We start from the raw sequence: 25,362 nt of genomic DNA on the forward strand, positions 1-25,362 counted from the left end.
GTGTGTCCCCTTCCCAAATCCAGAAAAGTCCCACAGCTGTAGAAGAGCCAATTATAAAGCTGAAAAATTAAGAGTATCTCATTTATACAGATCAGATCAGAGCAAAATTTTTGCCTTCCTATATCTGTGTTCAGTAGTGCTAAACCTTACTGCACACGTTCACAGTGCTTGGCATTTCCTGTACTTATCACCTGAAGGAAGAACACATGCAGCATTCAGTGATGTGCATGGGTTATCCAGTCACCCTATGCAGGATTTCCCTGGCTTGACAACTGGCATGCTGAACTCCTGCAAGCTCTGTTCTAGCAGCTCTCCCCACACCCGAGGTCAGCAAACTTCAAAGTAACATCTACTAACATTTTTTTTTCTTATTCTATGTACATTGTTGGAAACTTTGCTTTAATTAAAAAAATAAATAAAAAAATTGTTCTTTGAGAAAAAGAGTTCTTAATCACCTCACCAACAGTATTTTACTTCCATGCCAGGCAACATGTGCCAAGTTCTGGGAACTTTGGGCTTGCACACATACTTAAAGCTCCTAACTCCTGTGTCATTTCAAATCTGTCCATATATGATTTTTTGCTTCTGTGCCACAGGCTAAAACCTTAATGCTGAAACTCCACACTAGACCCCTGATCCACTAAGGGAGTCAGAACTCTTCCACTTCTCCATCTCCCAAATGACAGCAGGCAGCATGAAACATCATTGCTTGAAACACCTGAATTCTCTTTGCTTCACACACTCAGTAATCACTAAAGCCTTGCTTCTCCACAAAACCCAAACTAGTCACAGCATATTCTTCAAAAGGGCTTCCCACTTCAATATGAACGAGAACTTTGCAGAGCTATTATGCTGTCCAGTAAAGAAGAGCTGAAACCATTGAAACAATTGCTATTGTAGACAAATATATCTCCCAGGTGTAGTCTCCAAATAGTTTGGCATCAGTTTTGTGCCAGCTCTTTTGTTCCCACCACTTCTATTCTCCGCCTCCAATGCAGGGCTCCACAAGGCACTACAGCTATCCCGATGCCCGTAAATAGCACACTTCTCCCTGCCTGTCAGCTACTCATTAAAATCAGGCTAATTTAAATCTTATAACCTTACTACAGTGAGTCACATAGATCCCTCATAACTAAAGAAATATAGATCTGAATATCACCAAAGTCTACTGTACCTTACAACTTAACCAAATTGATTCTTCTACCTGAAGACACAGGATTTAAAATAACCAAACTCACAAACCCAAACCACAATGCAGACCCAAACAAACACAAGTCCACCACACATATACCTGGAAATTAATTTCATTTCAGTAACTGAAAAAAAAACCTCGACCCCTCTCTAGCAGAAAAGGACACAGAAACTCCTGAAGCTCTTTTCCAGATAATCTAAAGCATCTTGTCCCTTCTAGAAAGGAAATCTGTCTATGCAGGAAGCTCCTCAAACTCTGCTTTGCTGCCTCTTCTTTTCTAGCATGAATAAAGGATAACAGAAATTTGTATTGTAGTTTCTTCTTAAATCAAACAGCAGCAGCCAAACGACCATTTATTATAACACCAAGCATCTGGGGCAGGACATAAAAAGCACTAGGAAACCTATATGACAAGTGAATTTCAGACCGTTATTAGTAGCAGCAGAATGACCCACTTCAATAATTACATGTAGGTTTGATTTTGTCATTTTAAGACGCTTCCATTGCATGTTAGAATAACATCCTAAGAAGAAATCAAGATGTGAGCACACTGTCAGCAGCAAAGAGGAAAAAACACTATGCAGACCAATGGTAGGGAACTTTATGGAAATTATTCTATCACTCCAGGTGTTTTATTCATCTGTAAAAATTAAGTTGTATTTCAGAATATAAATCCAACTTACTGTAATTCTCTGAAGGTTAAAACCTTGGAAAACTCCCAGACGCTTTTGCTCAGAGAAGCTGGAACAGTGGATTCCCAAGGACTTTTCCTGCACAAAGCCAGTCAGGACTGCCTGAGAAAGGAGTTGCAGATACAAATCAGAAGACTCCAGCGCTAACTGGAAAACTACAGCCAGAAAGAGAGAGACATAGAGGGTACACACATACAGCAAAACAGTCCCCAACGCTAACCAGGAAGAAAAAGGTGTAAGACTGGCAAGAGTATCACCTACTGCTGCTTCTTACAGAAGTACCCCCAAAAACGCAAACCACCAGGGGCATGCCTTTTGAAACATGCACTCTCCTCCAAGCTTGTTTCCTCTGATCCTACTAAGGAAAAGGACAACAGCAGCCTGCCATAAGCAGAAAAGGTGTGTGCAGGAATGGGGGGGGGGGGAGCAACACTTTCCATGCATTATTCAATTCACTTATCTCAAACTATCTATGAAAACAGACATTATCCAAAACCTGGGGGACAGCTTAATTAAGTGCGATGTCATTGCTCCTGAAGGATGCAGAAGATGCACGTCTGGTGACAACAGTTTATCACACCAATAACACTCACTTCTAGAGTCCTACAGGCACAAGGGGAGTTGACAATAAAGCACTGCTGCTTGGTGACTCACTGCCATCGAAATCACTGCCTTTTAGTCCAGAAACGTGACGTAACTCTAAATACACTTTACACACTTGGAAGCCCTATTCTTCCCCAGACAACATCCTACTTTCCCGAGATCTGTTGACAGCATTCAAGAGGAACTATTTCAGCTCCATCTCACCCTCCTTGCCTGGGAAGGGCACCAGTTCCCGGGCAGCACCACGAGAACAATCCCCTTCACAAGGCCCATCCTGCTCCGGGACAGGCAGGGCCATAGGAAGCAGCCCAGCGGCTCCGGGACCCCGGCCGCCCCCCGCTCATCCCCAGCCCGGTGGGTGCCGCCGTCCCGCCCACCCGCACCCCGCCGCTCCCACACAGCGGGACCCCGGGCACAGCTTCACGGCGAGAGAAGCCCCGAGCAGCCCTTCCACCCCCAGCTGGGGAACAGGCAAGGGGCAGAAACGGAGAGCCGGGAATAAAGCATCTCGTTTCCACCTGAACAACGGAGACAACACAAACCCCTCTCCTGCCGGCGCGACACGGCACGGAGAGCGCCCGGGACAGCGCAGCCCCGCAGGCCACTGCCCGCCCGGCCTCACCCGCACCCTCAGGACGGGAGGCAAGGGAGGCTCCCCCGACGTTACCCGCTGGTGCCGGCTGCCGCGTTTGAAAGGGCCGCCAGAGCAGCCATGGCGGAGGCTCCCGCCCGACGCGCCGCGGGGAGGAGCAGGAAGCGGCAGCGGTGCCGCGCCGCAGGAAGCGGGCACCGGAGGGGGGCGGGAGCGGCGGAGGCCCCGCCCTCTGCCCGGCCCCGTCTGCCCCACGGCCCCACCGTGGTCCCGCTGTACCGAGGGGAGCGGCAGAAGCGAAGGTGGTGCTGAGTGCTCCCCGAGGGGTCGGGTTGTCCGCGGGGGACGGGGATCGTGCCGCGCTGCCCTCCCGCTGCCGGCGGGGCTCGGGTGGACGTGCGGCCGCCAGGTGGCGCTGCAGCGGCGGGCGCGGATCTGGCCCCAGCCCGGGTCCGAGCTGTGACCCTGAGGGGAGCGGGGAGAGGAGGAGCGGAGCGGCACCGCTGGGGCACAAGGAAGCCGGTTTCTGTGCCTGTGCCGGGCAGGGTGGAAGCCGGCCCGCCCGTGCGGGTGTGTCGTCTCTCCCCGCGCCTCATCAGACCTGGGTAAGGCCGGGTCTCCCCTCTCCCTGCCTCTTTGGGTTGCAGGATTCCCCCGGGAGGCCCAGCAGGGCCTAACGTGGCCTCCAGGCTGCTCAGGTGCAACGCGATGGCGGTGTCAGGTCGTGGTTATCGGCTGCCCTGTTCCCTCGTGTCGGTGGGTATGGGCTTTCCCCGTCGTGTTGGGCAAGGTGACGGTGTGAGAGCTGTGGGGCAGGGTCCCCGCCTCTGTCACAGTGCGAGAGGGTCAGCCACCTTTCACTCCAGAGGACAATGAGTGGACATGCAAAATGCCTACGCTCCATTATTGGCTGATGGGAGTTTGAAAGGTGTTAGGAACATCAGGAACATTACTGGTTTTGCTAGCCAAAACCCACTGGGAAATAAGGTTAGTTATTTTAAACAGGGGTGTTGGGAAGCAAAAATCATCACTGTGTGAAACACACTACCAAATGTGACCATAGAAGACACAAATACATGCCCTTTCTCTCAGCCCACTGAGTAGGTAAGAGCATAATACATAGGATGTTAGTGTTCCTTTACCCGTGCAAACTATACAAACATTTGTACTGTAGTGCTGGAAGAACTGTCCCGAGTGTCTGTCACCCATGTTCGTTTCATATAACGTTGTGCTTCCCTGCAATCTCTACATCTATTCCTTTTTTATCTGTATCTACTAAGTAAATGTTCAGCAAGGATCCAGTGAAATCCATCTCATGCTTAAAGTTTAATGGGTGCTGGTTTCTGGAGCCATCACTAGAAGAATGGAGCAAGTGGGCTGTTACATTAAAGCTGCTTTTGAGCGTCCATTACCCTAAAAGGTCTTCTGCTTTGTATCATAAATATTTGTAACTTGTGGTCATAACTACCAGCCAGCTGTCCTCCAGCCTTGGAATGGCAACGTCTTAAATGTTACTAAGGTGTAATAAACTTAAATAATTCATAATTTTTCATCTTGACTTTATAATAAATGTGTGTTTAGCAGTCCGGAATGAATGGCTTTAAACACAATGCAGTTTCTCTCTTTTCATGAAGTTTACTGACCTCTATAGCTTTCAGGGGCCCAGAGAGAGACTTATGCACATACTTGTCTTTATGCAAGGGTTTGTATCTCTGGTGCCAAACCTTCAGCTGATATAAACTGTCATAGCTCTGTTGACTTAAATAGGGCCTGTGATTTACACAAGTTGAGGATCTGACTCACAGACCTCAGTATGACTGTTCACATATTTAAAGGTAATAGAGCTTCCAGGCTCAGAGCTGGTTCACTTGGAATTTTGTCCTAGTAAGAGCATACTAGTTTAGTCTAATACCAGGGAAATCCATTGTTAAGACTGAGCTATTGTAATTTAACCAGCTGGTGTAATACAATTGAAATCATGTTAGAACCTCAGACAATTTTTCATCTGAAACATTGTCATTTACAATAGGTGAGGTTCTGGAGATTTTATATTTCAGATCAGATGCTGCTCTTATGCCAATGTGAAAGCAGTCTTTAAATATAGAACTTGGTGCACTATAAGAACAGAAGATTGTGACTATAAATAGCTCTAAAATCATATTTGAATACTTGGTCTGATTATATTTTGTAATACTTTCAGAGAAACTTTGTGCAGAACATAAAAATACCGCCTGTGTCATCTGACTCCTTTGATGCACTGCATTAAAATTCCCAAGGCTAAGTGCATATCGTGGAGTCAACTTTATTTCTCTTCTATTAATAGTTTAAAAATAGGTTAGTGTTCTTGTAAGGATGGGCTAAGCCAGAACAACTGATTTTGAAGAAATTACCAATATAAAAATGTTGGTGGTTTTATATTTTTTTTTCTATTGCTTGCTTACGGTAACACCATTCCTTATCTATAATAAGTGATCTTATTGTCCTGGCATATGTATTCTATGCTGGCAGGTTTCTTTAGATTTGTTTATAGTGACCCCTGCTGCAAAAGATTAAGACTGACGTTTCTCTAAACCTTTAAAAGGGCATTTGGCCAATTATTTTAGAGTTCAGTTCAAAAGAGCCAACCATCGTAAAATCGAGTATATAAAATCTGAAACTCTGTCATGTGGATAATTTTCAATACAATTAATCACAGAAGGCTTTTTTCCTCTCTTACCTGTGTAGGATTTACTTTCTAATGCAGTGCATTATAGTTACAAAGTGAAACAGCTTTTCATTTCCCAGATGGAATGCTCGTTCTATGTGTTATTGTTCTTTGATAGGGGCTAGACTTGACACCAATAAATCTTTGTCTGAACTGCTGCATGGTAATGTTTTTAGAGCTCCACTCAGGAAAGCACGTGCTTACGTTTATCTCTATTCAGGATAGCAAAACAGTAAAAGAGCAGATTAAAGCACAGGACTAAGTTTAAACACAGATTACCCTCTGGTTTCAGAAGGACTTAAGTGTCAGCCTATTCCAGTATTGCCCTGAATAGAATGCTTTCTCAAGCTTGTGCTTGGAAATTCTTCAGCACAAGATATGTGTATGTGCTCTTTTACAAGCAAAAGATCCACCTGTGCTCTGCAATGGCCAAAAGCTGTCTAGCTGTAGCTAGTGCAGCACTTAACCTGAACTAATTGGCCCTGCTAACAGGGACTGCATGAGCTGCAGCTTTATGCTGCTTCAGCTGTTGTAGCAGTCTGCAGGCTGGACAAAAAAAGCATATAGTTGCTCACAAAAGACACTCCAGGCGTAACTATGGTAAAATCTCTGATCTGTATATTAGTATAAATGTTATCATACAATTGTATATGCCTGATATGTTTTTTTAAAGCTGTATTTAAAAAGTATTATTTAGGCTGCAAAGCCAAGCAGAACACCACAATTAGAGCTCCTTATGTAATCTTTATACTGCCCTTTGTGCAAATATTTACTGGTAAATGGAGGCTTCGCATGGAAAATTGAAACTAGCATAGAGAAATAAACACAAGGAGGCAGAATTAAAATCTGAAGAGCAACCTGTGTTGTCCTTTCCCCCCTGTCTGAGTCCTTCATGTTGCAGTCTCGGCAGCATTCTCCTATGGCTGAGTGCAATTTCCTATGTCTGATAGAAAATAAAAGCTAAATTGAGCGCAGTTGTCCCATATCCTGTATTACCAGTGGGGACGGAATCCTGTATCTTTTCCACAGTAGCCACAGTTCAATATACAACCAGTCAAATTTGTCGTTTTATTGTAGGGTGATGGGTTATGAATCCTAACAGTGGTCAGTGGCAAGAAATTCATCATACCTGCATGTCTTTCTCTTTTTCTGGGAGCTGGAAAACTTGTGCTACCTGAAATGTCAGAAAGAGAGGGGAGCCAGGGGGTCTTCCTCTCTCCCCCTTCAGACCTGGAAGAAATCCAGTCCATCACAGTGTTCCCCCAAATTTTCCATTGTAGGCAGATGCTGGATTACTTCTGGTATGAGAGTGCAACCTGGTTCTTGGCCACATTGCGGGAACATGCTGAGGGCTGTATGGTCAGTACTCAGCCTTCATAAACAATGTAATCCATACTCCTGTTTCCTACCTCAGTGCTTTGGCAGCTCGTGCATTAGCTTCTCCTGCAGCCATTGCTGTGCTTACATGATGGTATGAGCTGAACCATGAGATGTTAATGTGGCTTTTTTATCATTTTGGCAGACTGACAAACGTTTCCTTAGGAGGTCAACTGGGAGAAGAGAACTGGTGATTTTTAACAGTCCATTTCTCAACAAAAGGTTACAACATGTAGTGACATAAAGGTATACGTACACAAAGGAGGCCAGAAAGACCCTGCCATTGCCCTTAGCTTGTCAGATACCAAAAAGACCCACTCCAGAACTAAGATAACTGCATGAATCTAAGCTAATGAGCACTCCTGAGAGGCAGGGTATGTTAGTTTGGGCATGGTGCCACATTAATGTGACTCTACATCTTCCAGACGGAAGCTAGCTTATGTCTGGGCAGCTCAGAGCGTGAGCAGAGCTTGCTTTTATCTATCTGCACCTGTCTGCGTGGCCTTGCAGAAATAAAATCAGTAATTTCCCAATTAATTAGCAAAGGCCTTTTGCAAACAATGCAGACATAAGAGCATCTGCCAAAAAAAGCACCCTGCTTCAAAACCTCCTCAATTTCTTTTTGTCTACAGGGCCTAAAAGAACGCGTCTGTCTTGCCAATATACTCTCAAAGTGCTTTTGTAATACCCATCTGGTTTTGTTTTCTTCTGTTTCTTCCTGCCTTATATTTATACTGAAAGGTCTTGAGGAAGAGACCATCTCACTGGCTGTGTTTGTACAAAAATACAATGTGATGGCATCCTCATCTGTGCCTCTGACTCCTAAACACTGTTGTGTGCCCAGCAGTGACATGGGTGGTTTGTATTAAGTAACCATTTGATTTGGGACTGATAGAAATGTTAATCAGTAGAAGCAGAGATCTATCAGGAAATAGTTTGCACTGTATTCATGTTTTTACTTGTCAGCTGGACAAAGCACTGATATTTTTATTTTGTGTGGTAGTAGGTGCTTGTAATGGAAGCTCCGTGTCACTGTTACTGTTGCCACTACTACAAGCTTATCACTTTGGTCATATAGTTAGACCTTACCTTTAGCCTATGCACTGCCTACCCAGAATACTGATGTGACCTCCACCCTTGCAGATTTTAAATGCCCCACAGTCTTTACAGCATCTGTCATGACGCCTTCTCAGAATGAGGGTCCTCTATGCTCAGATCCCAAGTTACACTTTGAGGAAGACACTGCAACCAACTTTCTTAGTCCAACACCTACTGAATCTACTGGCCATTGCTGTGTAATTGCTCTGTATGCATTTACAGCAGCTCTTCTTTGTGTGTGGATGGTGCAGGGTGCATGGTCCATATGACGTGTAGTCCCTATGCACATATAGCATGAAATATCTATTGTCAGAGTGTGTTTGAGTTGCTTCTGAGTTGCTCCACAAAGCACAGGTATTTATCCTCACAGCCTTTTTGTTTTCCTGTTGTGAAGGATGACAGCAAAGACAAATTATGTGCCTTCAGCAAAGGTAGAGAACCATATCCTGCATCTTCAAAATCCATTGGTATTCCAGTGGATCCATTAACTGTACAGCTGTAGAGAAGATAGTGTGACTGTTCTCCCTATTGATCCAGCAACTGTTTTGCAGGATTACTCCTGAAGCTGCGTTACATGCTAATATGTCCAGTCTGTATACCTAAGGGAATGGAAAAGGAACTAAATCTTGGAAGGAAGATAAGGAATACTAAGGGATTTTTAGGCTCCAGTATAGGCTATTGTTCCTGAGTTACTGCATGAATTTATTTCAGAAGAGAATATCTCTTTAGAATCAGAAGCAAATTGTGGTTTAAAGATGGCTAGAGGACAGCTCTGCTTCTGTTGAGGTCAGGTCTGATTTTTGTAAATAAGTATGCTCAAGATTATAGTAAACTGTTTTCTAGGCTGCAGGGTTTTTTGGGAAAAGTCACATTTGGGAGAATCAGAATTAAAGTGGTCATCCATTGAACTAACAACCCCCGTTATTCCTGTACTGTTATCCATATAAAAGCATTTACCCTCTTTATTTTACCCTATATATATAGATATATATTTGCTTGTCAGTTCTCTCCATGTGGGACTAGGATGCCTCAGAGGCAAATCAGAGTCTCCAGTTTCCTCTGCTGGCTCTGCAGAAGCACCTGGGTAAGGACCTTCAATAGCCATGAGGCCGCGTGTCTTGTTACAGAGGGACTAAATCCATCACTTCTGAAAACAGGAGATGATGCTGGCAAGTGAAGGGGCCTTGAAATGTGTTCCATTATTCCTGTCTGTTCGAATAGCAGCTTAAGTGCTTACAAATTGATCAGATGCTTTCAGCAAGCTATGAAAAGGGCTTTGGTCTAGGGAACATTAATCTGAATCTCAGACTCAATTTCCTCCTCTGCTACAGCTGTCCTGTGTGACCTTCAGTGAGGGACTCTTTCTGTTCCTCGGTTCCTTATTGTGAAAATGGGCTACTAATAACATTTCCTAAAATGGCATGTGGGGATAAACAGTGACTATCATACACTCAGGTATTAGCACATAAAGGGGCTGCATAAGAATCTTAAATTTTACAGGAAAACTCCTGCCAGAAAGATTCTGACCAGTTCCAGTCAGTGCCTGGACAGTAACAATCTGATTTTTGCCATGTTCCCTGTCTGCCTGTTGCTGGCATTGACAGTTCATCCAGGCATACTTAAACCAAGTATTCTTGATTTAATTCTAACCAAGTAATTCTAAGTAATCCGTGGATAATTTTGAAACAAACTTTATGTGTAGTCAAAATGTAGTCATAGTGTTAGATATTCTGATACAATTTAGCATTTAGAGAACTTCTTTATTTCTCAGTCATCATTTCCTCTCTTTTCCAATCTTCGAAAGCAAGCTGGTGCTTTAAAATCCAGAAGAGGGTTTTTATGTGTGTGGCCAAATCCACACAAATGTAAAGATGAAAATGAGAGTCCCATAAGGCCTTTGTCACCTGTCTGAAATTCCACTGTCTTCCGCAGAGCTGCAGCTGGAGATGGATTAACCTGATCCTAGATGAGAGCTGAGAAAGACGCATGCAGGGAGAGATGTGTTTTCGCCTTAGATCCAGCCCCTCTGGAAGTGACAACTGCCACCAACAACTATTGCTAGAATATCCTGCTAGCCCCTGGTGTGGCCTTCACCGGGTGACGTTAGAGCTTGGTTTTTGGTTGTGGTTGTAGTTGTAATGTGTGTCAGTACTTTTGCTAGCATGGCAGCCTGCAGTTTGGTTAGCACTACTTTGAAAATGTCTCTGCTAGCAATCCTAGTAACCGCTATTTTAAATAACTACTGTCAGTCTTGCAGACTCAGCTGCAATATCTGTTCAGTTTGAAGTGTGCGCAGTATTTTGTAACCAGGCCAACATTTTAAAAGTAACATAAACGTACGTAGTGCCTCATCTTTGCTAAATTTAAAGCAGTGTTGTTAGGTTTAAGAAACAGCGACCCAGCAACGTTGGCTTTAACTGTACTAGCAGGCCTATAAAATGGCCAGTTTGGTTGCTTCTGTTTGTCTTGGTTATCCTGCAGCATCGCAGGTAATTCATTCTCTCACAAGAAGTTCCAAAGATTCCAGTGAATGGAGAATGTTGACACATAAAACTTGGTTGCTATTCCTGTAAGATAACTATTACAGTAACTAACTATATATAGCCAGAAGTAATTGCTTCTGTAAATAAAATACCAGTGAACACATTACAAGATTAAAGAGAAACTTTGAGCTTCCATCACAGCTATTTGCCGACTCCCGCCCATATACACACAATGACTTTGCAGTCATGGCTCTGCAATACCAGAAGACTTAATTTAGGATGTGCGTGGCATATTACACTTCCTCACATTCCTAAATGAAGTGTTCTTCCATTAGCTGCTTAGTTCTCATTTTAGCTGGCCACTTCACCTTTCACTGGTAAAGAAAAGTACAGTCATTTCACCAAATATACTGCAGTGCAATTATTTGTTAATCTTACTTTATAGTTAGGATTTATAAATGTACGGTAAAGACTGTAGGTGACCATGGGGATTTGGATGTGTTTTTAGAAAATATTCTTTTGAAACTCCCACTCTTAAAAAAAATATCTTTAAAATGACAGTTATAGGTAGTAAAAGCATGATAAATTGCTGGAAGATCAGATCAGAAGTGATGCATCTTAATAAATGTGTGATCAATCTTTGAAAGGGAAAGTGATATTAAATAGCTTGAATACCATGCTGATAGAGGAAGAGATGCTGGTTAAGTACCTTTGAAGGTAGGTTTACAGTGATTTCTAGCATTTTCTAGTGAAGGAGAAGACTTACTCCCTATGAACTGTGAGGGTTTTGCTTACTACTGCTGGTAAAACTAGAAAGCTTGTTCATCCTTCATATCTCTTACTGGGAGGGAGTTGGAGGGCACAACTGTAAGGGTTTGAAAGTCCCTTTTTCTTCTTTCCTAGTCTGTCATTATTTAGACAAAGCTGGTTTAGCATCTGGACTTTTCAGAAAGAAGTCTATTCCCACAAAAGACCTTTTGCTTATTGAGTCCTTGTTGCTTCTGTTAATATTATCATAAGAACTGGGAGCTGCTGTCATGGAGCAGGATACTACCAAGCTGTAGGTAGAAGAAGAGCAGACCGGTATTGTGTGTATTTGTGGGTGTTACAGTAGAGTTTGGAGTCTGGAGCACAGTGGGCAGATGGACAGGTGTCTCCAGGGAACTGCTAGGCATGAGGGCAGCATGGAAAAAAACACTTCTCTTCTTGAATTAAAACATAAGAAAGGAGTTTTGCCTGCTTCTAAGAGTCAGTGATCAGAGAAGGTGTTGACATGTTATTAGGAAAGAGCCATTGTAGACGGAGTGGGGATGGGCTGCGTAGGAACCTGAAAGTGAAAATCAACAGCATGAGTTTATGCTAACAAGAATAAATGAGAGCAACCAGTATGTTGTTTTAGGCAAAAACCTACACAAATCCTTACAACATTCTGAATGAACAGGAGTGGTGCAGGAATACATCTGTCATAACCAAAAAAGCAGGCTGATGCTCCTTTGTGTCTTTGACAGACTGTGATTGAAGATTTTACTGCTGAAAAAATCAGCAAGACAAACTCTAAAGATAATTCAGAGTAGAAGATGATGCCTATGTTATTAGACCTGACAGTAGTGTGACAAGAAAGCAAGTAACAAGGAAGATTCATTATGGGAAACAGAATTGTATTAACTTGGTTGTTTTGTCTCTTTGTATTTGAGTACTTTTTGCAGCAACTCACCATCAGCTCTCCCCAGAAATGCAGATATTTGTGTTCTCATTTTGCCATCAAACAAAATGGCATCAAGGAACAGCCCATATTTTAGCACTGTTGCTTCTGTAACAACAGTAATAAATGCTGTTGATGGGCAGTAACCTGGTGTCACAACAGTATCCCAGTTGTAAATACACACAATAGCAGAGAGTACTCCCATCATTCTCCCTTTGTGTGCCTAGATAGATCTCTTCTGCCAGTTTGAGAAATGCCTCTCCCTGAAGTGCCTTTGTGAGAAAAAGTAAACTGGAAGGTTGTAGGAGGAGCACAGAGATGCGGGTCTGTGTTTGGCCCGTTAAAGGAAGTACTGAGCGAGTTTCCTGTAGAGTTTGGAAGGAGCCTCCATAAAATTAAGTCAAATGTGGTTTGCCCTCCCAAGAGAGCTTTGTGAAGCTGTCTTGTAAAGCAGAAGGATATGAGCAGGTATGCTGAACAGCTGTTTGAAGGGCAAATCTAGAAAACATTCCTAGCAGGGACAATTCCAGAACATGTTTAATCATGCGGTGTAAATCAATTCGGTATTTCTCATCTGCTAAGGATGGACCATTTGTGCCTTTCCATTGCAGTAATTGCACTCTTCCAGTGCAGTAACTTGCTGCTGCTTAGTCTCCCTTGTTTTCCGCTGAAGCTCCCTGAACTCTCTCATGTCAAATGGAGAACAGAAAACTGTACGTGCACAACATGTTGTTTTTTATTCTGAAGCACTTTGCTGAAGTCGCAGATGTCTTCTTAAACTGAACATGTGCTTCACTACACAGCTTCATGGCTATGATACAACTACAAGTTGTCTCCTGAGGTAAATAAGCATTCCCCGGCTTAGCTAGAAAAAAAAAGTCCTTATAAAGGGTATTTCAGACAGCTGGCAATAAATAAATTGTCATCCACTCCGTGCAATTTACTAATAATCAGGAAAGAGAAGAAAACCATCCATATTTTATATTCCACATGCTGATGCACTGTCCTTATGGAAAAAGGTGAGTGTCAACATGTCACAGCTTGCTGACTTCAAATGCCTTTCTGAACGCTATCTCTCATCAGTAGACTTGTATTCCCAAAGTAAAGAGTATTAAGTTTCAGCGAAGGACTTGAACGGTCCCATTAATAACCTAATGGATGAAATAGTATTCAGTGGGTTTTACTCAAACAATCCCAGACCTGAAATATTTGAACTCACTCATTTCTGCCTGTCTTTTTTCTTGGTAGATATTCACGTGGATCCAATCATTGGATGAATTTCTGAATCAGCAGAAGACATCTTTCCAAACTAGAGGTCATTAAAATTAGGTATTTGAATCCATTACATCTCAGTACAGTGCCATAGCTTTAATAGGTTTTAAGTACGATGGGAGCTCTGCTTCATGATCTTGTCATCATCACTGGACACCAGAACGTTAACATTTAGATATCTTAGTGCGTTTGATATTCTTAGTTTATGTCATTTTAGAGTGAGAAGAAAAAAAATCCTAGACAAAGTTTTTTGGAGGAAAACACCTCATTTAAAACTCATAACTTTGAAACAATTATCCTAATTTTTCCAGACTTGGCATTTCTTCGATCACAACAAAATAAAAATCCCACACCAAAGCAAACTAGGTGATGTTTCGGTCCTCTGCTTCTGTATTCAGGCATAAAATATCCTACTGAAACATCTGGAAAAGGTTATGTTGTTAATCCACACATGATATAGAAATGTTTGGAATGATACACAAATTGTGTGTAAAAAGATTAAGCTAAACTAGAAAAGCTTCTGTCCAAAATAAGTATTTTGTGAAGTTATGAATATATCAGCACAGACTTGGAAAAATGTGTTAGAATTATAGATTAAATTCTACGTTGATTTTACTGGATAATAGCTGTTTCAGTGATGACAAATACTTGCTGATTATAAAACCAGTTTTTAACCTGATTGTTATCCCTCTTTCCTTCCTCTCTTCCTTATGACTCCTTAGTGCAGATCACAGCTTTCTGTGTTTTGGAGCAAGTGTAAGCTACTTCCATATGTCGGAGGAAGAGTTACATAAAGAAACTGCTCCTTTTATTTACAAATATAAGTTTATCCTAATAAATAAAGTGCCTACATTTCTCCCCAGGCTAAACCCAGTGTAAAAATTCTAATACAAACTGGAGCATAAACCAGAAATCTCATGAGTTTGAATGGGATATAAAGATATGTTAAGGACAGTGTAAATAAACAGATTAAAACAAATAAATGGGAGAAAACAAAACTGAAACTATGATGTGCTACGTGATGTGGATAAATACATACTTTGAATGATTTATTTTATGAAGAATGAAGTGATGTGGGGACTGTGGTACCTGCAAGAACAGTCAAATCAAAGATAGAAATATTAGTATTTTGTCTATGCTACTGTTTAAAGCATCACATATAGACCTGTAGAGGCAGTAAATTTCTTTGGCTTTTTCAAGGATGGGTGAAGGACACTGGATTCCCCAGACTCAGGATGTTAATACCATGGATACTGACAGTCTCCCAAAGGACTCCTTCAGTTATATTAGTATTAGGGATGGGAAATGTTTTTCATGAGTAGCACTTCAGAAAAATGCTATGCCCTTATAATTCTGACATACATTTTCATCAAATTGTGTTGACAGTTATGGTAAAAAATAAACCCACAATTATTTTTTTTCTTCATGTTTGGGTTTTGTTTTTTTTTTCAAAGAAGCACTGTAACTAATCTAATTTAAATATTTTTATTAACATTGAGTCTACCTGGGAAAAATAATTCATATAACTTCTCTTAAGTCAGATTTGTTAGGATTTGGCAGCCCTACCTTTGATTTCTTTGGATCAGTTACCTATTTGACTTTATGAGAGCAGCATTAGGACAAGTATACTACTAATAGTTCATTTCAATTCAGATAACAAGAAGTAACTGACATAATTGTCATAGAGTAGATGGAGGCAGACAATTCTCACACATTTCTTTTGGGGTGCCTGCTTTACTTAGAAAACAACAACCAAACAAACCTTTTTTCATATGAAAACTTTAAATTCCATGATAGATTACTTTCATTTGAGAGCTAGGTGGGTTTCAGATACTGAACATTTGTAGTCTATGGTATTCCTTTTTTCTTTTTGCCTCAAACTCCTTGATGTGTCCAAAAGCAGAAATATTTATGGGAGGAGAGCAAAAGGATGTCTTTCAGAAGTTATCTGCTAAACATAGATAAATACAGATTTATTTGTGAATGTGTTAAAACCGCGTTAAAATTAAAAAACAAACAAACAAAAAAAAAAGAAACAAAACCCTGTTGTTTTCTTTGATTTTCATGAGGAAGAAAACCTGTTTTCTAGGTAAATCAAATATAATTTTTCTTTGCCGTTATAGAATAACTATCATATCCTAAAATGAAAGTCAAGATGGTGCTATGAGGATAGACATGTGAAAGCTTTGTAGATTGCTATGTGTACAGAGGTATAATTACTAAGTAAGTAGCACTAACTCAGATGTGTAGTGCTTTGCTTGGGCTCAGAAGTTCCCTATTACCTGTGTGTAATGGGAGTGGATCGTGCCCTTTCTTGCTGCAAGCATTCTGCTTTGCAGGATTACATCTTGCTTTCTGCCCTTCTCATGTTGTGTTAGAAGAAAATGGGATTGCACTAGAGGAAGAAAATTCCATGCATTACTTGAGAACTTCTACAAGCTGGTACAGAAAAGACTAAGAAAAAAAGGATGAAGCTTTTAGCGGGACAGATAGTGGGGTGGGTATGTTTTCAGCATGTAAATGGAGAAGAATGGAGTATGACAAACTTAAAACCACACCCACAAACATAAAAAAGAGAAGGAAAAGTAAAATAACCTGTGGAGAAGTAATTATGACCTGGTGATTCTTTGTGCCTTTATTCTGTTTGTGAACTCTCAAGTCATGAGTTGTAGTTTAGTGGTCAACTGTTTTCTAGTCTGTGTTGCCAGTAGAGGCCCTTTAGGCATCAACACGTGGGAAAAGATCTCTGTCTGTCCACACCTCAGCGTTTTCTCCCAGTACTGACTCCCTTCCTTCCCTCAAGAGAAGTATGTTAGAGCAGAAACCATTGGTGGACTGTCTGTGTCTTGAAAAAATTGAAACTGACACCTATGCTAGGAAATGAAGCTTGGCTTTAACAACTTTAAAGGCATAAATATTGCGTACTCGTGTAGCTAGGTACTATGTTTCAGTTCTCCAAAGACAAGTGCAGGAATAAGTCTACTGAAGAGTCCCAGATCTTGACATTTCAGATTGTGTAGTGTTATGCACATACATATAGGCCTTTTTAGGCTTTGGGCATCATCGTAACTGGCTAAGGAAGCCGGGTAGGAAACACAACTCAGTGTGCTCTACATGTCCTGAGTGGTAATACTGCAAATACTGTAAATCATTACATCACTTCTTTATTCTGCCTTAATTTCTCAATTTCAAAAAGTTTGGGTTCTTGGATACTACAGTGGGAAAAGGCTGGAGTAAAGCTGAAAACTGGGGGAATCATGAGATACAGGTTTTATTAATGACTGTTAATGACTTCAAATGTGATTTTAAGCAGGCGGTTAGAACTAAACTCTCAACACTGTCCACTTGAGATATCTCTAGTCATATATTTTACAATTAAAGCACTCAAAATTCAGAGGCACTTCCAAAATGTAGCGCTTTAATCATTCTCTTTCTCACTCCTCTGCTCTGTAAGGTGGTGATGATACCTACTTTTGAAAAGCCTTTTCTTTTTACATGTAATTGATACTACTGAACAGATGCATAATTGAAAATCATCCAAAAAATCAGCAGAAGCTGGTCATTGTTATTACACCTTGGGCACACTTATTACTCTGCTGCAACTTAGCAGCTCTGAAAGAGTTTGCCTTGGAGTGTCACACATAGCAGTGACATACTCCAAACCCTATAAGGGTTCTTGGGTAAGGCAGTAGGATGAATTCTAGCAATGCTTCAGTGACGTGCGTGCACCCTGCCGCTATTTCCTTACTACATCCAGTGATGCCTGGGCACTCAAATATGAAGTTGTCCTGACTCAGAGCCTCCCCTACTTTTTATCTGGTGCACTCACACTAAATGGTTCAGCAGCACAGTAAGTCTTTCTAGCCTGTTCTATTGGTGTGCTCTACACTACCATATGTCATATAGCTTGCAGTCCTCTAGTGTATGTGGAAGTGGAGGGTCAGTTCCATTTCCTGCAGGCAAACATGCTCAGACGCCCTCAGAAAATTTCTTTTTGGGAAGCCCACCTGAAATGGGATACACTTTCCAGTAGCAACTATACTGTGGTACTCTACAGAGAGAAATAGAGCAAAAACTAACAGGAGTATGGATAAATGACAGCTGATCCCAAAATGCATTGAGTGTCCAGCCTCAAGGGGCTCTAACAACTCGAGAACTAGCTTTCCTATGGTAAAAGGAATTGCATTTATCACTAGACAATGCTTGCTCCTTGCCTGTAATTGCTTACATGGTAGAGAGAAAGGAATGAAAAGGACCTGGAAAGGCAAAACTCAAGTTCATGTTCCTGGTTTCTTCTGGTCCTACTGCAGAGAGAGAGTTGTACCTTTTAGAAAAGCACTAACTACAAGGCTCACCCTGTATGCATGGAGAGAGGCTGTTCTAGGGCAGGGTGTTCTCTCCTGCAGCCCAATCCATTCCAGAGCTGCCTCCCTGTCATTCTGTCCCACAATTAGCAAGGACAATCTGGTCTATTACAGGCTTAAGCAGCGTTCATTAGCTGCAGGTTTTCCTGCCCAAGAAAATTCTCAGGATGAGGGCTGATAAACCAAGAACAGAACAGATCTGGGTTTTACCCTTCACAAGTTTCTGCAGCAGCTCCATGTCTAGACTAGCAACAATCCTGCAAGTGGCAAACCTGCAGTGAATGTTGCCAGCAATGAAGGCTGCGTATGTCAAGGCTGAGAGGATACATGTACTTGACCAGGAGGAAGCCTATTTTTGTATTTGGGGTATGTTTCCAGTATAGAAATACCACTGTATTTTACCAGAGAGATGTATAGTGCTAAAGTTTTTGTATCAGTATGATAAAATCACCATCCACAGGCAAGAAAATAGTATTACAAAAATCCCACAATGGTGAGAGCCCCTGGCACAGCTCTGTTTGTCTGGGATCATACTGCTCTGCCTAGCTGAGCCAGAAGCCTCAAGCCTAGCTGTGACCTAAGCATATGTTTCTGCAACTGGTGGTATGGTTTTGTAGTACATGCAGATATGCTTAAGCTGGAGGTAATCTATCCAGCTCAGGTAAGAACTGCTAGGAAGGTATAAAGTCATGGGTTTTAATCTTGGGTAGCAAACCAGGTGCGTACCTGAAATCAGGCTGGCTGGTAGGCATTTCACTGTGGTCACCATGCCTCTATGTCTGCCAGAAATAGGTACCTTAAAGCTGCAAATCCTGTAGTCCCACGTCAGTTGCAATATAGAGGTATTCTGAGAGATCTATACCCAGTGAAAGCTAACAAGTTGAAGCAGTGTTTCTTATGTTCTTTTAAAAGGGGTTGGGAAGAGTACCAGAAGTATAATTAAACTAGAGACAGTAGGAGAGCTAATGAATCACACACTGACAAGATCTCTTTTGCTGAGACATTTCACAGAGAGCATTGGGAGTGTCTTAAGTAACTTTCTCAGGTACCTGCTTTGTGAGTGGAGAATAAAGTAGTAGGAAATTGGCTGGGCATAAGGGAAAACTTGGAATGGAGCTGGAGGTTGGACCAAGCTCAGTGGGACTGGGCCTTTTCTTCCTCTTTAGAAGATGAATGAGCTATTGGTATACGCTAAATTTCATTTTCAGCATGACAGGAGTGAAAAGCTCTTGAGGATGCTTTTTTTTCATAACCATGTGTCCAAAATTAGGTATCTAATAATTTGACTTTCAAAGACAGTCAGCATTTGCCAGCAATCTTTGATTTCTTGCCAGGAAGGGGACTGATCCCACTGACACTCAACTATTGCACTTACATAAGCATTAATTTCAAAGGAATTCAGTGGATGTACTCACGCTAGTGAGCATCTTCACATACATGATGCTTGGAAGATGTTCGTGTCTCGTGTGAATTCAGAGCCAAAGTTCCTCAAATTTCACAAGGGTTATAACTTGGATTCTGGCTTTTATTTCTTTTTTGACATAAAGATGTTTCCTGCATGCAAGCCTGATTTGATTCCTTGTGCATCTGTTTAGTATAAATATAAGAAATGCTGGTCCTTTTAAAAATAAACCACCCAAAACCTCCTCTTGTTCTTTCATATTGCTGTACTTGGAAAAGCCTAAAAATTTGCTGACGTTTCCCCAAGGTTTAAGCAGTCTTTCAGGAAAGCACTAAAACCGATATAAGCATCAGTTTTGTAAAGACTCAGCCAGATATATTCCTCTGCCACTGTAAAAAAAAGTAAATCCTCTTGAAAATCCGGTCAAACTATCAACTTTGTTCAAGAACACTTCAAAAGCGGTTGCAATTGTGGCTGCAGTAACTGAATAAAGCCTATTGCGAGTCCTGGAAGGACTTTACACACTCCCTCCACCAGATAGTGCTGTTTCTCCACTGAGTTATTGAGCATTCACAGGCCGGGGAGAGGTCAGGGGCTGACTCGAGGTAACAGACTGCCTCCCGCTCCCTCGTCTCTCCTCGCCCCTGCCACTTTGCGTGCATCAAAGGAGACGCAGCTGGAGAGGGATTTGCGGGAGCAAACCCGTGTTTTGGAAGGCTGTTGTGTGCAGATGACTGCGTGCTGGTGTTGCTATCGTTGCTGCCCGTTACCAGCTTGATGCAGTCTCTTTCCTGAAGTAAGAATGCAAATAGGCTGCGCTTTTATGATCTCTAGGGGGTCTTTTTCCTCCAGCTTTGCAGGAGACCCTAACCATGCAGTGGTCTGCCAAGTAATCGGTCAGACTGAGGCAACACTAATGGAAAATCAAAATGCCAATGTGTAGATGCTCTGGCATGTGAGCAACGTATGCTAGGAGCACTCCTGATACAAAGCTATGTGCAGTTTAGTGCCAGAGTGCTGAGCAGAGGAACTTCCACCAGCAAAAGTTATTGCTGGGCAGTAGATATCTCTGTAACCAGGCCTGGCTCCAGGTACCCTATAGGCCCTGTGTTTCCTTAAAAAACTCCACACAGCTGGGAAGAATACCTCGAATGGTATTAAACTGGAGGACATGGTTTGCTACGTTGCTGTAGCCTGTGTAACACAGTACAAAAATGCATCTAAAGGTCTTCTTATTGCCTTTTGGCAGGAGAAATATTGCATGTTTTGTGTCTTCCCCTCATGACCTGCCTGTGAGGAATAGAAGGAATAGTGTTTTCTCTTCCACTCTTAACGAACCAAATCATTCCCAAATGTACAGCAAGGGAATAGGAAAAAAAGTCAAGCAAACAAATACTTAAAAACCTTTCAAGTGGAAAATGGTGCTTACAGTCGGAATGTCCTTTGCTGTCTGTCACTTTAAAGTTTTTGAGACCACTGGGCCCATTTTTTGGATTAACTTTTTGGGAAGTGTTGTAATGTTGCTCAGTGTACCTGAGCTACTGGATTTTAAGAATATTGTTCTGGGGTCTTTTGGTAAGTTCATATCTACTTAGCGTAAAAGGTCTGTTTTGACATAAATATGCTCTCCCAAAGCACGATTAAAAAGAAGAAAAAGCTACAAATAAATAAAACCAGTGCAAGGTATGTGCATTTTCCCAAGCGGTGCAAGGCTGGAGTGAGCTCGTGAATCCTTATTTGTGCCGGCAGTCTTAATAGGAAAAACGATTCGTGAAACCAAACCTGAGCTTCCTTCTGCTCGTGGAGGAGTGCAGATGGCTCAAATTAGGTATCGGGGCCTAGCTGTGCATGCAGTAGGTTGTATATGTAATTAGCCCAACATAAAGTTTATTTGTATTCTTTTGTATGTCCCTATCATCTGTATTTATCCAGACTTTCGTCTGTGTGATCTCGCAGAGATGCGAGGTCATTAAGCTCACCATGGAGACTGTGTTTACTTAAATCTCACCTTGGGCCTTCAGAAGATACATAGTTGCAGGTCTCTTGAAAATAAACCCAGAAGATGAAAGAGTGTATCAGTTTGGCTCTTCTGCTTCCCAATATCTGAGGAAATGGAGCATATTGTTTACATTGCTGTTAGTGAGAAACAACACAAAGGCATCCAGAGGAAAGATTTAATTACAGCGTTGTTTCTGACACGCTGAGTGTAAGGCCCTATAGCTTGATACATAGTACTGTAAGCGCTACATTGTGAATGGGGTTGGGAGCAAAGCAGGAGGCGATTCCTGTATTTCTGGTGGGGCCTGTGAGTTCGGTCCTTTGCAGAAGGAATGCGGGAGATGTATCACGGCTGCTGAGAGCCTGGGAAAGGCTGAATTGCAAAGGAAGACATTTCCTGTAATTGGCTCCATATCACAACTTAACATCAAACAATTCTGCTTGGGGTTTGCCGAGATGACAGTGAACATAGAGATTTGACTCTACTTTTATTTTGGCAAGAGGCACCAAAAAGTCTTCCTTCCATTCACACGCTCTCACGACCCTTAGGCTTCATTAGTACTGTATCTTCTATCTGGAAACTACTCTGGAAGCATACATACGGGAGCTAATTCATTAGCTCCAAACAGAACACCTGCCTCCTAAGCTATTACATGTAGAAATCCCTAATTATCTGCGCATTGCCCTCCTATCAGGAATATCAGGTCCAGATCATGGGCTGGGTGCTTTTATGTCCTTACTCGACTGGATCCAGGCAATCCAGTTTCTTCCTTTTGCTGAAGTCTTAAAGCACCCAGCCGCCCTCCCTGGTGCCAGCATTGGCCCTCAGTTTCTCTTGTGGTATTCCAGTGAACACCACAGGGCAAAGGCCATCTCTTCCCTAGTGACTTTCTCACAAAAGACTGGTAAAATCGGCAACTAAACAAATAGCAGGGTAGTAATAATTTTCACCAAAGGAAACCGTCTGGATCCCCGGTACGTTTGTCCTGAGGAGAAGAAAGCCAGGCTGCACATGGTTTCCTGGTTTGTTACTGCAGTAGTTGGTTCCACGGTGACGAACTGAAATGTGACATGCCGCGCAGATAGCGCTCGATAACCCGGTGCGCACAACCTTTTAGTCCATTCTTCCCCCTCCCCAGTACCCTTGCGGGGCAGCAGCGCCCAACGCCCCGCGGTGCCCCCCTCAGAGCCAGGGGCAGCGGGGCTGAACTGAGGTGGGTCGCGCAGGTGACCCGCAGCAAACAAAGGGGCTGGCAGCGCCGCACCGCCGTGGGCACGCCGCGTTCAACAACCGCTTTCTGCACCCCCTCTCCCCGGGCCGCCACCTCAGGCGCCGCGTCCCTGCCGGGGAAGCGCTGCCTCGGGCCGGGCCGGGCCGGGCCGTGCGGGGCGGGCCCCGGGAGGCCGCTTCCCCTGCCGCGGCCGGCACTTCCCGGCGCTCGCACACCGCGGGGGAACTCTTCCTGCGGGCCGGCCCCCGCTGACGTAGCGCTGCCTCTGCCGGCCGGGGCCCGAGGTGTTGGGGGGGGGGGGGGTGCGGCGTTGTCGGTGCGGGCCCCGCTCGGCGCTGTCAGGAGCGGCGGGGCCCGTTGCCCGCAGCTGGGTGCCGGGGGGCGCCCGGCGGGCTGGAAGTAGCCGCGGTGGTAACGGCAGCGCCGCGCGGCGGCCCGGGGCAGCAGCTCCGCGGTGAAGCGCGTTAATAAACGCGGGCGGGGAGGAAGGCGGCCGGGGGTGCTTTTTCCACGCTCGGTTCGCCGCTTTATGCCGTGAGGGGGAAGTGGGGAGCCGTTCACACACAGACCGCCCGGCCTGGGGAGGACCCCCGGCTGCCTTGCCCGGCTGGCCGGGGCCGCGCTGCTCCCCCAACAGGCAAAACTTTCCAGGCGCGCAGGGCCGCGGCCGCTCCGCACACTCGCAGCACACACACACACCACACACACACACACACACACCACACACCACACACCACACACCACACACACACTGACGTCTTTTGCGCATTTCCTGCGCTGGAGAGAGCGGCGGAGCGGCACCGGCAGGCGGGCGGGGGCTGCGCGGAGGGAGGGAGGGAGGGAGGGAGGCGGGGAGGCGGGCGGGGGGCGGCCGGCGGCGGCGGCTCTGCCCATCGCCAGGGCGGCGGCCGCCCAGCCGGAGCCCGCCGAGACCCGCGCGGCCCGCTCCGCTGCCGTCGCCCCCCATGCGCGGGGGTCGCTGCGCTGGGTCCTTGGCCTTGGCGGCGGCGCGGGAGGAGAAGGAGGAGGAGGAGGAGGCGGCGAGGCAGGACGGGCGGCTCCGGGCTCCGGCGCGGATGGAAGGTCCCCGGGTGGATGTCTGCTGAGGGGAGGCTGTGCAGTAGGCAGGGCTGGTGGGTCGGTCGGTGTTTCTGATTTGTGTGTGTGTGTGTGTATGCGGGTGTGTGTATTGTTGTGCGGCGCACGGGCAGGACTGGCGTGTGCGGGAGCCTGGGGTCGCGGCTCTGCCTCTTCTGCAAAGGCTGAGCCAGGATTATGGTCTAGGTGGAGGGACGGGGCTCTTGCGTACCCCCAGGGTTGATTATGCGCGGGTTTTGACTGCATTCGGGGGTTGCTGCAGCCGCGGACGCCTCCCCCTCCCCGGCGGCCCCCCTCCCTTGTTTTCCGTTAGAAACACGGGCAAGAAAATAAATGTATTCACTGGGTGTCGCAAGAGCAAAGGCTAAATAATCAAAGGTAACAGCAGCAGCAGCAAGGCAAAGAGACCCGCACTCTACCCTGCTCCCCCCCACTCCCAGACCTGCCCTCCTATTTATTGGGGAGACCTCCCTCCCTCTTTCCCTCCCTCCCTCCCTCCCCGTCGGTGCGAGTGCGTTGTGCGAGTGTTTAATCCCGGGGAAAAGTGCAGCCATCCAGCCATGGTGGTTTTCAATGGGCTGCTGAAAATCAAGATCTGCGAGGCAGTGAATCTGAAACCCACGGCGTGGTCTCTGAGGCATGCGGTGGGTCCCAGGCCACAGACCTTTTTGCTGGACCCTTACATAGCCCTCAATGTGGACGACTCCAGGATCGGGCAAACCTCAACCAAGCAAAAGACCAACAGTCCTGCATGGAACGATGAATTTGTCACCGACGTTTGTAATGGCAGGAAGATAGAGATGGCTGTTTTCCACGATGCCCCCATCGGGTACGACGATTTTGTAGCTAACTGCACTATACAGTTTGAGGACTTGCTGCAGAACGGGAGCCGCCACTTCGAGGACTGGGTGAGTGCTCACGCTGTGGGTGCATCCGCGTACATAGGGGTTTTGGTGGCATGGCTCTGGGTGCAACATCTGCCTTGCAGAGCTAGGTTGCCAAGGGCATGTAATGGCTCTGAAGGCTTTTTATTATTTCCATGCTTTGTTATATTGAGATAGTCATGGTTACTGTATATCTAATGCATGTGGTCTGCAGGCAAGGGAGGAAAGAAAAATATGCTGAATCTAAGTAAGAGATGCGTAATTACCACTTCAGTTTCTGAAATGATGTTACATAAATACAAGTCTAGTTATCTTACTGTGTTTGAGAAACCCCAACCAAATGCATCCCTACAGAACATTACCACAAAACCCAGATCCACCACTTGTACTGACTTCATCATTTTGGTGTGAATGCTCTTGGTCAGCCTGCCAGTAACAAGCCTTAAAAATCCAAAGCTGACCTCTGATACAAGACACTTTGGGGTCTTAGTGTCACTTCAAAGCTCAGTGCATCAGCACTGGTGCTCCTCCTTCCTTCTCCCAGATGATTTACACCTTTATACATACAGCTAAAGCAGTGCTTCTTCAGATGCCTGAAATTGATGTAAGGGTCCTGGTGGATTTTGGCCCCAACCAGACAAATTCTCTTGCCTGTATACACAACGTGTC

General features: G+C 44.3%; 2 protein-coding genes and 1 long non-coding RNA gene across 7 annotated transcripts in view; 2 read left to right on the forward strand and 1 right to left on the reverse strand.

The window, feature by feature from the left end:
- SRBD1 (S1 RNA binding domain 1) overlaps window positions 1–3,269 on the reverse strand; it is a 124,640-nt gene extending 121,371 nt beyond the window's left edge. The window contains exons 1-2 of one of the 3 annotated variants that reach the window (XM_062637001.1): window positions 3,155–3,269; window positions 1,876–1,986 (exon numbers count right to left, since the gene is read on the reverse strand). The gene's annotated coding sequence lies outside the window, so the exon portion shown is untranslated. The remainder of the gene's footprint in view (window positions 1–1,875; window positions 1,987–3,154) is intronic. The other 2 variants (XM_062637002.1, XM_062637003.1) reach the window with 2 other exon arrangements.
- A 105-nt stretch (window positions 3,270–3,374) lies between these two features.
- LOC134173219 (uncharacterized) lies at window positions 3,375–15,133 on the forward strand. Its single transcript, XR_009968181.1, has 2 exons — window positions 3,375–3,684; window positions 13,692–15,133. It is a non-coding gene; the product is annotated as an uncharacterized LOC134173219 (long non-coding RNA).
- An 8,478-nt stretch (window positions 15,134–23,611) lies between these two features.
- PRKCE (protein kinase C epsilon) overlaps window positions 23,612–25,362 on the forward strand; it is a 287,923-nt gene continuing 286,172 nt past the window's right edge. For all 3 annotated transcript variants that reach the window (XM_062637004.1, XM_062637005.1, XM_062637006.1), the window contains exon 1: window positions 23,612–24,717. In XM_062637004.1, coding sequence (XP_062492988.1) covers window positions 24,370–24,717 — 348 coding nt within the window. In that variant the 5' untranslated portion in view covers window positions 23,612–24,369. The remainder of the gene's footprint in view (window positions 24,718–25,362) is intronic.

This window comes from Pezoporus occidentalis, unplaced genomic scaffold (genome assembly GCF_034315485.1).
Source record: "Pezoporus occidentalis ecotype Australia unplaced genomic scaffold, CSIRO_AGI_Poc_V1 ctg50, whole genome shotgun sequence".
NCBI classification, from domain to species: domain Eukaryota; kingdom Metazoa; phylum Chordata; class Aves; order Psittaciformes; family Psittacidae; genus Pezoporus; species Pezoporus occidentalis.